The sequence below is a fragment of the Elephas maximus genome, chromosome 5 (genome assembly GCF_024166365.1).
Source record: "Elephas maximus indicus isolate mEleMax1 chromosome 5, mEleMax1 primary haplotype, whole genome shotgun sequence".
In the NCBI taxonomy this organism is placed as follows: domain Eukaryota; kingdom Metazoa; phylum Chordata; class Mammalia; order Proboscidea; family Elephantidae; genus Elephas; species Elephas maximus.
Window position 1 is genome coordinate 135,839,439 of NC_064823.1, and position 12,473 is coordinate 135,851,911.

A 12,473-nucleotide genomic window follows, 5' to 3' on the forward strand; every position below is an offset into this window, starting at 1 on the left:
TTTAAAAAACTAAGTCATACCGATGTTTCTTTGAGCCCAAGTATATGTAAGCCTGTTCCTTTATATCTTATATACATAACTGTTCATATGACAAGTTTATGTTCTCAGACCTGAGCCTATTGTGTCATACTTAAGCAGTTATAACTCAAAATATCTACCTACATGTCTGTGGTAAGCAGAATTCTAAGATGGCCCCAAATTTCCAGCCCCTGGTGTACACACATCTTCCTATTATTCAATCAAACACGATATAGGTGGTGCTGTGAAGGGGTTCAGAAACCCTGGTGGTGTAGTGGTTAAGTGCTATGGCTGCTAACCAAAAGGTCAGCAGTTCAAATCCACCAGGCGCTCCTTGGAAACTCTATGGGCAGTTCTACTCTGTCCTATAGGGTCGCTATGAGTTGGAATCAACTCGACGGCACTGGGTTTGGTTTTTTTGGTTTGGTGAAGGGGTTCTGAGGATGTAATTATGGTCCCAAACCAGGTGACAAAAATATAGAAAGATTACCTGGGTGTGCCTGAATTCACATGCCCTTTAAACTTAGGTCTAGAGGTCAGAGAGAGAGGACGTCAGAGATTCAAAGCAAGGGAAAAATTTGACAGGAAGGAAATTCTCTGTTGCTGGGTTTGAAGATGGAGGGGGTAATGTGGCAAGCAATGTGGGCAGCCTCTAGGAACTCAGAGCTGCCCCCAGCTGACAGCAAGCAAGGAAATGGGGACCTCAGTCCTATATCCGCAAGGAATTGAATTCTTACAAAACAACATGAGACTATAAGCTGACCTCACACACCAGATGAGAATGCAGCCCAGCCAACACCTTGATTTTAGCCTTGTGAGATCCTGGACAGAGAACCCAGCCATATCAGGCCTGGACTTCTGACTTACAGAACTGAGAGCTAATAAATGGATGTTGGCTTCAACCACTAAATTGTAGCACCTTGTTAGGCAGCAGTAGAAAACCAATACAATGTACCACTCCTGTCCACCCCACACCCAACCTCAGTCCTACCCAGCCCCACATATATTGTAGTTTATTCATTGCCAATACCATTGCTTTTCAGCAGAGAAGTAAATGGCCTCCTCCTCCTCTTCATTTCGGTAAAGAGCAGGGCAACTTGAAACTGAGAGGATATCAGGATCAGGGGAAGGCAACGAGTGCTGTGTGTGCTGGGGATGGTGAGGGTGCCGGGGGTGTGGCGGAGCATGTAGGGGAAGCTGAGCACGCTGAGACTGTGGAGAGGACGGCACGATGCTGCGACGAGAGCGACACAAGCTACTGCTTCTGGCTAATGATCCAGCAGACTTAGCCATGGTCCCTGAAAACCAAACATAAATGAATAAAAAGCCTTGTAAGACTCAATGCTCCCTTCAGACACAACACAAATTAGACAAAAGAGAACGGATGTCATTAATATGTCACCATTTAATCCATCTTTATTAAAGTAAATAACTACAATTTTTATCATCCTCCACCTCCTGTACTGCTCCTTGGGGAAGTTAAGAGATAAGAAATAGAAATGTAACAGAAATGAAAACAGTTCTAAAAAATAAACAGAAGCAGACATAAACACATGACGCTTTAATACCAAATCTAACATTACTAACCAGAAAGCTTAAAAACTTACCCAACAACCAATCCTTAAATATAAAGATAAATATAATATACTTACAAAGACTTTGTATTTTGTTGTAAACCTTTTTATGAATTTTAACATTAAAAGAGAAAAACTATCAGGAGAAAGTAACCTGGATTTTTACCATATAGGTATCTCTTGAGATATGGCAACTTACTTAAACTTCAAGGAGTTAGCAGTCAAGGAAATTATTCTAAAAATACCGTATGCACAATTTCACAGCTAGTCAGTTGGACAGAGCTGAGACCAGGACCTGTTTCTTGAACATGGATCACTGCAGAATTAACCAGAAGTCTTATATATAGACTGCTTCTGCTAGCGGTCTCAGTGTAGACCTATGCAGGTGGTAAACAAATTTCCCCGTATCTTTAATGTTTTCATTGAATGGGCATTCCATTTCTTTGCCTTAATAGAAACACAGCTCTCCTGAGTACAGCTGTCTCAAGAGGAAGCTGTTCATTCTTGCATGCCACATGCTTCAGCATCAAGAGATAAGGTTGGTGGCCTCCTCATTCTCCAGTGGTGTCTATAAACCCATACTCCTACACCCTCTTATAAAAATGTCTTTCTTCCGAAGGTCATACTATTAAACTACATGTATCTTTACCTCACTTCACTGGTCCCTTCCCAGTCATTCTCTTTCTTACTTGTCCATCCAAACTTAAATGAACAGGAGCAATCTCATTTATAAGATCTACCCAACACTTGAACAAACTTCTCCTCTACTTCCATCTCTACTCTACTCCACACACATTCTCATACTTTGCCTTGACATCACTCAGAACTGTTCCATCTTTGAAATTATACATCCAGACATCAGACACTAAGATCCTGACTACATTTTTTTTCTTTCTGGTTCACACATTCTGCCCCTTCCGTTTAACTGTCTCATTCTCTACCTAAAGTTCAAGGATCTTACTCTACTGATTATTTTTTCTCTTGCCTTTATTTTCATCTTCTCCTAGTGTTACTTCCCATCAACATTTAAAAACAAATGCTGAAAAACAAATCTAAAAAACAAACATTAACAGCAACAAAAAATCTCCTCTATTCCAGACTGTTCTTTTAGCTGACATCTCTTTTCTCTTTTCTACTGCACACGTGAAAAAGAATTATCTATGTTACTTTCTCCACTGCTTCATTCTCCCTCATTCCTCAAAGAAATTGTAAAGTGCTTATAAACTCACAATTTCGCTGAAACTCTTCTCACCAAGGTCATTATCTATCTAATTGTTAAAACCAATGAATATGTCCATCCTTCCTTGATATCTGATCAGCACTTGACATTTATTATTACTCTGTCCTTTCCCTGACTTCTATGACCACATCCTCACTTTCTTTACCTATCCCTTAATTTTTGGTCTTCTACAAAGCTTTGTTCAAGGCCTTGTTCTATTCTTGCTCCACTTATTCTTCCTGAGTAAATTCATCCATTTCCAAGACTTCAATTATCACTGGTAACCTACAGGAGTCCAAATCTGTAACTCCAGCTTCAATCTTTCTCCTGAACTTCAGACCCTTATATCCAACTCGGTATACAAATGTACCACCAATCCCCAAACTAAACTCAACATTTTTCTTCCCAAAATCACTCTACCAGTTTCTTAATTTATTTTCCACATGGCAACCTGCACATTCACTCTAAAATAGAAAAGGATTTTGACATTTATTGCTTAAAACCCTTGAATGGCTCCCTAGTACTCTAAAGTTGAGAATAAAGCCTGATTATTTATCTTGTATTTTGGAGCTAGTGCTCTAGTTGTACAGGAGTATTAGCAGCACTATACTTCTCTCAGCTCCTCAGAGTTACAATGTTCTCTCTCACCTCCACGCCTCTTATGCTATGTCTCCTTTGACCTATCATTTCAGATCCTTGTTTAAATGGCAGTTCCTCCAGGAAGATTCTTAAGCCCTCCAAGTTTAAGTGTTTCCCTTTACTCACATAGCAATAACATACTGTATTTCCCCAATACATAACTCACTTCAATGCACTGCTCTTGTCTGCCTACACTAGACTAAGCTCCACGGAGGCAATTATTGTGTATCATGTTCAACACTGCACAACCTAGCACAGCACCAGGTAAAAAGTAGATGCTCAATAAGTATTTACTGAATGAATCAATGAATGATTCAAACAGAAATAACTTCATGAAAGACAGAATATGAGGTGAAATCTCAGTCTCCCATGTGTCTGTCAGTTTGTCGTACTGTGGGGGTTTGTATGTTGCTGTGATGCTGGAAGCTATGCCACCGCTATTTAAATACCAGCAGGGTCATCCATGGCGGACAGGTTTCAGATAAGCTTCTAGACTAAGATACACTAGGAAGAAGGACCCTGCAGTCTACTTCCGAAAAGAATTAGCCAGTGAAAACCTCATGAATAGCAGCAGAACATTGTCTGATATAGCGCGGGAAGATGAGCCCCCCAGGTTGGAAGGCACTCAAAAGATGACTGGGGAAGAGCTGCCTCCTCAAAGTAGAGTCAACCTTAATGATGTGGATGGAGTCAAGGTTTCAGGACCTTCATTTGCTGATGTGGCATGACTCAAAATGAGAAGAAACAGCTGCCAACAACCATTAATAATCAGAACGTGGCATGTACTAAGCACGAATCTAGGAAAACTGGAAATCATCAAAAATGAAATGGAACACATAAAGATAGATATCCTAGGCATTAGTGAGCTGAAATAGACTGGTATTTGTTATTTTGCATCAGACAATCGTGGTCTACTATGCTGGGAATGACAACTTGAAGAGGAATGGCGCTGCATTCATTGTCAAAAAGAACATTTCAAGATCTATCCTGAAGTACAATGCCATCGGTGATAATATCTATACGCCTATAAGGAAGACCAGTTAATATATGACTATTATTCAAATTTATGCACCAACCACTAAGGCCAAAAATGAAGAAACTGAAGATTTTCACCAACTTCTGCAGTCTGACATTGACAGAACATACAATCAGGATGCACTGAGGATTACTTGTGGCTGGAACGTGAAAGTTGGTAAAAAGAAGCAGGATTGTTGGAAAACACGGTCTTGGTGACAGAAATGACGCTGGGCATCACATGATTGAATTTTGCAAAACCAATGACTTTTTCATTGCAAATACCTTTTTTCACCAACATAAATGGTGACTACACACATGGGCCTCGCCAGATGGAATAAACAGGAATCAAATTGACTACATCTGTGAAAGAGACGATGGAAAAGCTCAGTATCGTCAGTCAAAATAAGGCCAAAGTACGACCTTGAGTATATCCCACCTGAATTTAGAGACCATCTCAAAAATAGATTTGATGTGTTGAACACTGACCAAAGAGCATACGAGTTGTGGAATGACATCAAGGACATCATCCATGAAGCAAGCAAGAGGTCATTAAAAAGACAGGAGAGAAAGAAAATACCTAAATGGATGTCAGAAGAGACTCTGAAACTTGCTCTAGAACATCAAGTAGCTAAAGCAAAAGGAAAAAACGATGAAGTAAAGTTGGTGAACAGAAGATTTCAAAGGGCGGCTCGAGAAGACAAAGTCAAGTCTTACAATGACATGTGCAATGGCCTGGAGATAGAGAAACAAAAGGAAAGAACGCGCTCAGCATTTCCCAATCTAAAAGAACTGGGGAAAAAATTCAAGCCTCTAATTGAAATACTGAAGGATTCTACATGGAAAATATTAAACGCCACAGGAAGCGTCAACAGATGGAAGGAATACACAGAGTCACTATAAACAAAAACCCAGTGCCATCGAACACAGTCACTACACCAAAAAGAAATGGTCGACGTTCAACCATTTAAGGAGGTAACATATGATCAAGAACCGATGGTACTGAAGAAAGAAGTCCAAACTGCAATGAAGGCAGTGGCAAAAAACAAGACTCCGGGAAGTGATGGAATACCAACTGAGATGTTTCAACAAATGAATGCAGTACTGGGAGTGCTCACTCATCTATATCAAGAAATGTGGAAGATGGCTATCTGGCCAATGGACTGAAAGAGATCCATACTTATGCCTATTCCCAAGAAAGGTGATCCAAGCAAATGTAGAAATTATTGAACAATATCATTAATATTACATGCAAGCAAAATTTTACTGAAGATAATTCAAAAGTGACTGCAGCAGTATATCAACAGGGAACTGCTGCATTTGCTTTTGAATTATCTACAGGGAACTGCCAGAAATTCAAGGCAGATTTAGAAGGGGGCATGGAGCCAGGGATATCACTGCTAATGTCAGATGCATCCTGACTGAAAGCAGAGAATACCAGAAGAATGTTTACCTGTGTTTTACTGACTATGCTAAGGCATTTGACTGTGTGGACCATAACAAATTATGGATAACAGCAGAGAATGGGAATTCCGGGACACTTAATTGTGTTCATGAGGAATCTGCAGATGGATCAAGAGGCAGTTGTTCCAACAGAACGAAGGGATACTACATGGTTTAAGGCCAGGAAAGGTGTGTGTCAGAGTTATATCCTTTCACCATATCTATTCAATCTGTATGCTGAGCAAATGATCTGAGAAGCTGGGCTATATGAAGAATGGGGCATCAAGATTGGAGGAAGACTCATTAACAAACTGTGTTATACAGATGACACAACTTTGCTTGCTCAAAGTGAAGAGAACTTGAAACAATTACTGATGAAGATCAAAGATGACAGCCTTCAGTATGGATTACACTTCAACATAAAGAAAACAAAAATCCTCACAACTGGACAAATAAGCAACATCATGATAAATGGAGAAAAGGCTGAGGTTGTCAAGGATATCATTTTACTTGGATCCACAATCAACACCCATGGAAGTGGCAGTCAACAAATCAAAAGATGCACTGCATTGGGCGAATTGGCTGCAAAAGACCTCTTTAAAATGTTGAAAAGCAAAGATGTCACCTTGAGGATAAGGTGTGCCTGACCCAAGCCAAACCATGCTTTCAATCGCCTCCTATGCATGCAAAAGCTGGACAATGAGTAAGAAAGACTAAAAAGAATCGACACCTTTGAATTGTGATGCTGGCAAAGAACACTGAATATACCATGGACTGCCAAAAGAAGGAAACCCTGGTGGTGTAGTGGTTAAGTGCTACTGCTGCTAACCAAAGGGTCGGCAGTTTGAATCCACCAGGTGCTCCTTGGAAACTCTATGGGGCAGTTCTACTCTGTCCTATAGGGTCGCTATGAGTCAGAATCGACTCGACGGCACTGGGTTTGGTTTTGGTTTTGCCAAAAGAATAAATAAATCTGTCTTGGAAGAAGTACAAACAGAACGCTCCATAAAAACAAAGATGGCAAGACTCATCTCACATACTTTGGGCATCTTATCAGGAGGGATCAGTCCCTGGAGAAGGACATCTTGCTTGGTAAAGTAGAGGGTCAGTGAAAAAGAGGAAGACCCTCAATGAGATGGACTGAAACACTGGCTGCAAACGATGGGCTCCGGCATAGGAACAATTGTGAGGATGGCGCAAGTGTTTCGTTCTGTTGTATTTATGAGCCAGAGCCAACTGGACGCACATAACAACAACAACTCCCTCAGTACCGCAGAAGGCTTTTTTGTTTTTGAAATACAAATGCTATAATATGGAAATGTTTGTAATTTAGTAGGCAAGTATCAGAATCTTCTCTTATTTATAACGATTTCTACATTAGAGAACTTTTAGAGACCCTGGAAATCTTTACTTCGATGTTCTCACTTTACCAGAGAAGAAACTACACCCTAGGAATATTAAAAGAATGTGTCCAATGTCACACAGATAATTAAGTTCCACAATTCTCAGCATATATTGCAGGCATTCCCAGCAGTCACTGGTTATTTGGAAAATGCACTAAAACGTAGCAAGATTCAGTCATGACTGTAGGACTGATGAGACAGTCTGAGAAGAATCAGGGATTCCTTGCTTAGACAGTAAAAGAAAAACAATTAATGCCCACAGAAATGGAAAAATGGCACATGAAGTTTTAAAAGGAAAGCAGTTTATATTAGGCAAATTCTAAGTAATGCAACAAAGAATAACATAAAAAAGAACCAGTAAATGTGTCACATATAAAACCTGTTTACAATTCCACGATCTTGTCCAAAAATTTTCTTCTTACATATGTTGCTATCTCTTTTGCCTAAAAAATATACAAATCCATCCACTAGAGTTAAGTATGCTTGGTGTTGAGGGTACTTCTTCCTCATTACTTTATAAGAGGCCTACACAGGACTGTCTACCCAGTTATACCAAAAAACCAAACCAAACCCAGTGCCATCGAGTCAATTCCGACTCACCATGGAATTAATGTAGAATTAAAAAGCAATGTGCTTTTGACCTTGTAATAAGCTTTCCTTTAAATAATGTGAATGTATTTTTAGTGACATTAATTCCCAATGGAGGCAAACATTCCCTGCCACCTGTGATTTATGACAGAGCAATGGGTTTGGGTTTTTTTTGGTTTTCTGATTTATAGAAGTGGCTAAATAAGACATTAAAGTTTCCTTTATAGAAACTTACTTTTGAAATAGCTTTTCATTCTAATATCACTTATTACCTAGAGAAGTGTAGCAGTTTAATATGACTCTCCACAGGCTGTCCCTCGGTTATGAACAAGATATGTTCCTATCTTTAAGCTGAATCTGTAGGTAACAGAAGAGGTACGTATACTTCTTATTTAGCCTTACTTTAGTGCAAGAAGGAAACCCTGGTGGTGTAGTGGTTAGGAGCTACAGGCTGCTAACCAAAAGGTCAGCAGTTCGAATCCACCAGGCACTCCTTGGACACCCTATGGGGCAATTCTACTTTGTCCTATAGGCTCGCCATAGGGCTGCTATGAGTTGGAATCGCCTTGACCGTAACAAGTTTGGTTTGGTTTTTTGGTTAGCGCAAAAAAGGGCTTGAAGCCTTTTCAATCATTTAAAAACTACACGTGCAGCAAGTGAAGGTGACTGCGATGAAGAATCTGCTGCAAGTAAGGGTTGGTTCAATGTTTTCCAAGTGAGGGCAAATTTACATAACATTGAAGGGCAAGTACAAGTTGTCCCTAAGTTCAACATTCCTAACCCAGGAATTGCCTATATTAACAAACTATATTTTGTAATATGTTTCCTATGACAGAAGATAAGATTTGCTTTCCAATAAAGTAACTCCCCACCACTACCACCAACTAAAAATATACAATACTATACTTCAAACCCTTAACCACTACAGTATATTGGCTCTCTAAGAGTAGATAATAACAGAATGGTAGAAAAAGGAATGCTACCTTATTTATGATGCTATATAACCGTGATGAAACCCTGGTGGTGTAGTGGGTAAGTGGTACAGCTGCTAAACAAAAGGTTGGCAGTTCAAATCCGCCAGAGGCACCTTGGAAACTCTATGGGGCAGTTCTACTCTGTCCGTTAGGGTTGCTATAAGTCGGAATTGACTCGAAGGCAAAGGGTTTGGTTTCGTTGGGACACAACCCTGATACCAAAAACAGCACTGGAAAGGAAAATTATTGGCTATTCTACTATGTGATTAAAGATGTTAAAGCCCTAAACAGAGTAATAATACAGCAAACCAATCCAGTTTGTTATAAATAGTACATTGTGGAAATACAATTTCACTGAAATTTAAAGGAATTTATTTAAATAGTGTAAAATTCAATGAAATAAATTGTGCAGAAAAAGAATGTAGTAAAATTTAACACCCATTCATTGATTTAAAAGAAAAAATACATTCCTAGCAAAATGGAACTCAAAATTAATGCCCTTCACTTAATAAAGGTACCTACCAAAAGTATCCCCCACGTGTCTGTCAGTTTGTCATACTGTGGGAGCTTGTGTGTTGCTGTGATGCTGGAAGCTATGCCACCGGTATTCAGATACCAGCAGGGTCACCCATGGAGGACAGGTTTCAGCTAAGCTTCCAGTCTAAGACAGACCAGGAAGAAGGGTCCAGCAGTCTACTTCTGAAAAGCATTAGCCAGTGAAAACCTCATGAATAGTAGCAGAACACTGTCTGATATACTGCTGGAAGATGAGCCCCCACGTTGGAAGGCACTCAAAAGATGACTGGGGAAGAGCTGCCTCCTCAAAGTAGAGCCGACCTTAATGACGTGGATGGAGTAAAAGCTTTCGGGACCTTCATTTGCTGATGTGGCATGACTCAAAATGAGAAGAAACAGCTGCAAACATCCATTAATAATCAGAACCTGGAATGTACGAAGTATGAATCTAGGAAAATTGGAAATCGTCAAAAATGAAATGGAACACATAAAGATAGATATCCTAGGCATTAGTGGGCTGAAATGGAGTGGTATTGGCCATTTCGAATCAGACAATCATATAGTCTACTATGCTAGGAATTACAACTCGAAGAGGCATGGTGTTGCATTCATCGTCAAAAAGAACGTTTCAAGATCAATCCTGAAGTACAATTGCTGTCAGTGATAGGATAATACCCATACGCCTACAAGGAACACCAGTTAATACAACTATTACTCAAATTTACGCACCAACCACTAGGGCCAAAGATGAAGAAATAGAAGATTTTTATCAGCTGCTGCAGTCTGAAATGGATCGAACATGCAATCAAGATGCATTGATAATTACTGACGATTGGAATGCAAAAGTTGGAAACAAAGAAGAAGGATCAGTAGTTGGAAAATATGGCCTTGGTGATAGAAACAATGCCGGAGATCGAATGACAGAATTTTGCAAGACCAATGACTTCTTCACTGCAAATACCTTCTTTCACCAACATAAACGGCGACTATACACATGGACCTCGCCAGATGGAATACACAGAAATAAAACTGGCTACATATGTGGAAAGAGACGATGGAAAAGCTCAATGTCATCAGTCAGAACAAGGCCAGGGGCCGACTGTGAAACAGACCATCAACTGCTCATATGCAAGTTCAAGCTGAAACTGAAGAAAATCAGAGCAAGTCCACGAGAACGAAAATATGACCTTGAGTATATCCCACCTGAATTTAGAGACCATCTCAAGAATAGATTTGACGCATTGAACACTAGTGACTGAAGACCAGACGAGCTGCAGAATGACATCAAGGACATCATCCATGAAGAAAGCAGGAGGTCACTGAAAAGACAGGAAAGAAAGAAAAGACCAAGGTGGATGTCAGAGGAGACTCTGAAACTTGCTCTTGAGCGTCAAGCAGCTAAAGCAAAAAGAACAATTGACGAAGTAAAAGCACTGAACAGAAGATTTCAAAGGCCCTCTCGAGAGGACAAAGTATTATAATGACATGTGCAAAGAGCTGGAAAGGGAAAACCAAAAGGGAAGAACACGCTCGGCGTTTCTCAAGCTGAAAGAACTGAAGAAAAAATTCAAGCCTCGAGTTGCAATAGTGAAGGATTTCATGGGGAAAATATTAAATGATGCAAGAAGCATCAAAAGAAGATGGAAGGGATACACAGAGTCATTATACCAAAAAGAATTAGTCAATGTTCAACCATTTCAAGAGGTGGCATATGATCAGGAACCAATGGTACGTAGGGAAAAAGTCCAAGCTGCTCTGAAAGCACTGGCGAAAAACAAGGTTCCAGGAATTGATGGAATATCAATTGAGATGTTTCAACAAACAGATGCCATGCAGGAGGTGCTCACTCTTCTATGCCAAGAAATATGGAAGACAGCTTCCTGGCCAACTGACCGGAAGAGATCCATATTTATGCCTATTGCCGAGAAAGGTGATCCAACTGAATGTGGAAATTATAGAACAATATCATTAATATCACACGCAAGCAAAATTCTGCTGAAGATGATTCGAAAATGGCTGCAGCAGTATATCGACAGGGAACTGCCAGAAATTGAGGCCGATTTCAGAAGAGGACGTGGAACCAGGGATATCATTGCTGATGTCAGATGGATCCTGGCTGAAAGCAGAGAATACCAGAAGGATGTTTACCTGTGTTTTATTGACTATGCAAAGGCATTCAACTGTGTGGATCATAACAAACTATGGATAACACTGCGAAGAATGGGAATTCCAGAACACTTAATTGTGCTCATGAGGAACCTTTACATAGATCAAGAGGCAGTTGTTCAGACAGAATAAGGGGGATATTGATTGGTTTAAAGGCAGGAAAGGTGTGCGTCAGGGCTGTATTCTTTCGCCATACCTATTCAATCTGTATGCTGAGCAAATAATCCGAGAAGCTAGACTATATGAAGAAGAATGGGGCATCAGGTTTGGAGGAAGACTCATTAACAACCTGCGTTATGCAGATGACACAACCTTGCTTGCTGAAAGTGAAGAGGACTTGAAGTACTTACTAATGAAGATCAAAGACCACAGCCTTCAGTACAGATTGCACCTCAACATAAAGAAAACAAAAATCCTCACAACTGGGCCAGTGAGCAACATCATGATAAACAGAGAAAAGACTGAAGTTGTCAAGGATTTCATTTTACTTGGATCCACAATCAACAGCCATGGAAACAGCAGTCAAGAAATCAAAAGACACATTGCATTGGGCAAATCTGCAGCAAAGGACCTCTTCAAAGCATTGAAGAGCAAAGATGTCACCCTGAAGACTAAGGTGCACCTGACCCAAGCCATAGTAGTTTCAATCTCATCATATGCATGTGAAAGCTGGACAATGAATAAGGAAGACCGAAGAAGAGCTGATGCCTTTGAATTGCGGTGTTGGCAAAGAATATTGAATATACCATGGACTGCCAAAAGAACGAACAATTCTGTCTTGGAGGAAGTGCAGCCAGAATGCTCCTTAGAGGCAAGGATGGTGAGACTGCGTCTTACATACTTTTGGACATGTTGCCAGGAGGGATCAGTCCCTGGAGAAGGACATCATGCTTGGCAGAGTACAAGGTCAGCAGAAAAG

At 40.2% G+C, this 12,473-nt stretch overlaps 1 protein-coding gene across 2 annotated transcripts in view; it reads right to left on the reverse strand.

Annotated features, from left to right (window-relative positions):
- STIM2 (stromal interaction molecule 2) overlaps positions 1-12,473 on the reverse strand; it is a 199,926-nt gene that overhangs the window by 6,242 nt on the left and 181,211 nt on the right. For both annotated transcript variants that reach the window (XM_049886396.1, XM_049886397.1), the window contains exon 11: positions 1,049-1,316. In XM_049886396.1, coding sequence (XP_049742353.1) covers positions 1,049-1,316 — 268 coding nt within the window. The remainder of the gene's footprint in view (positions 1-1,048; positions 1,317-12,473) is intronic.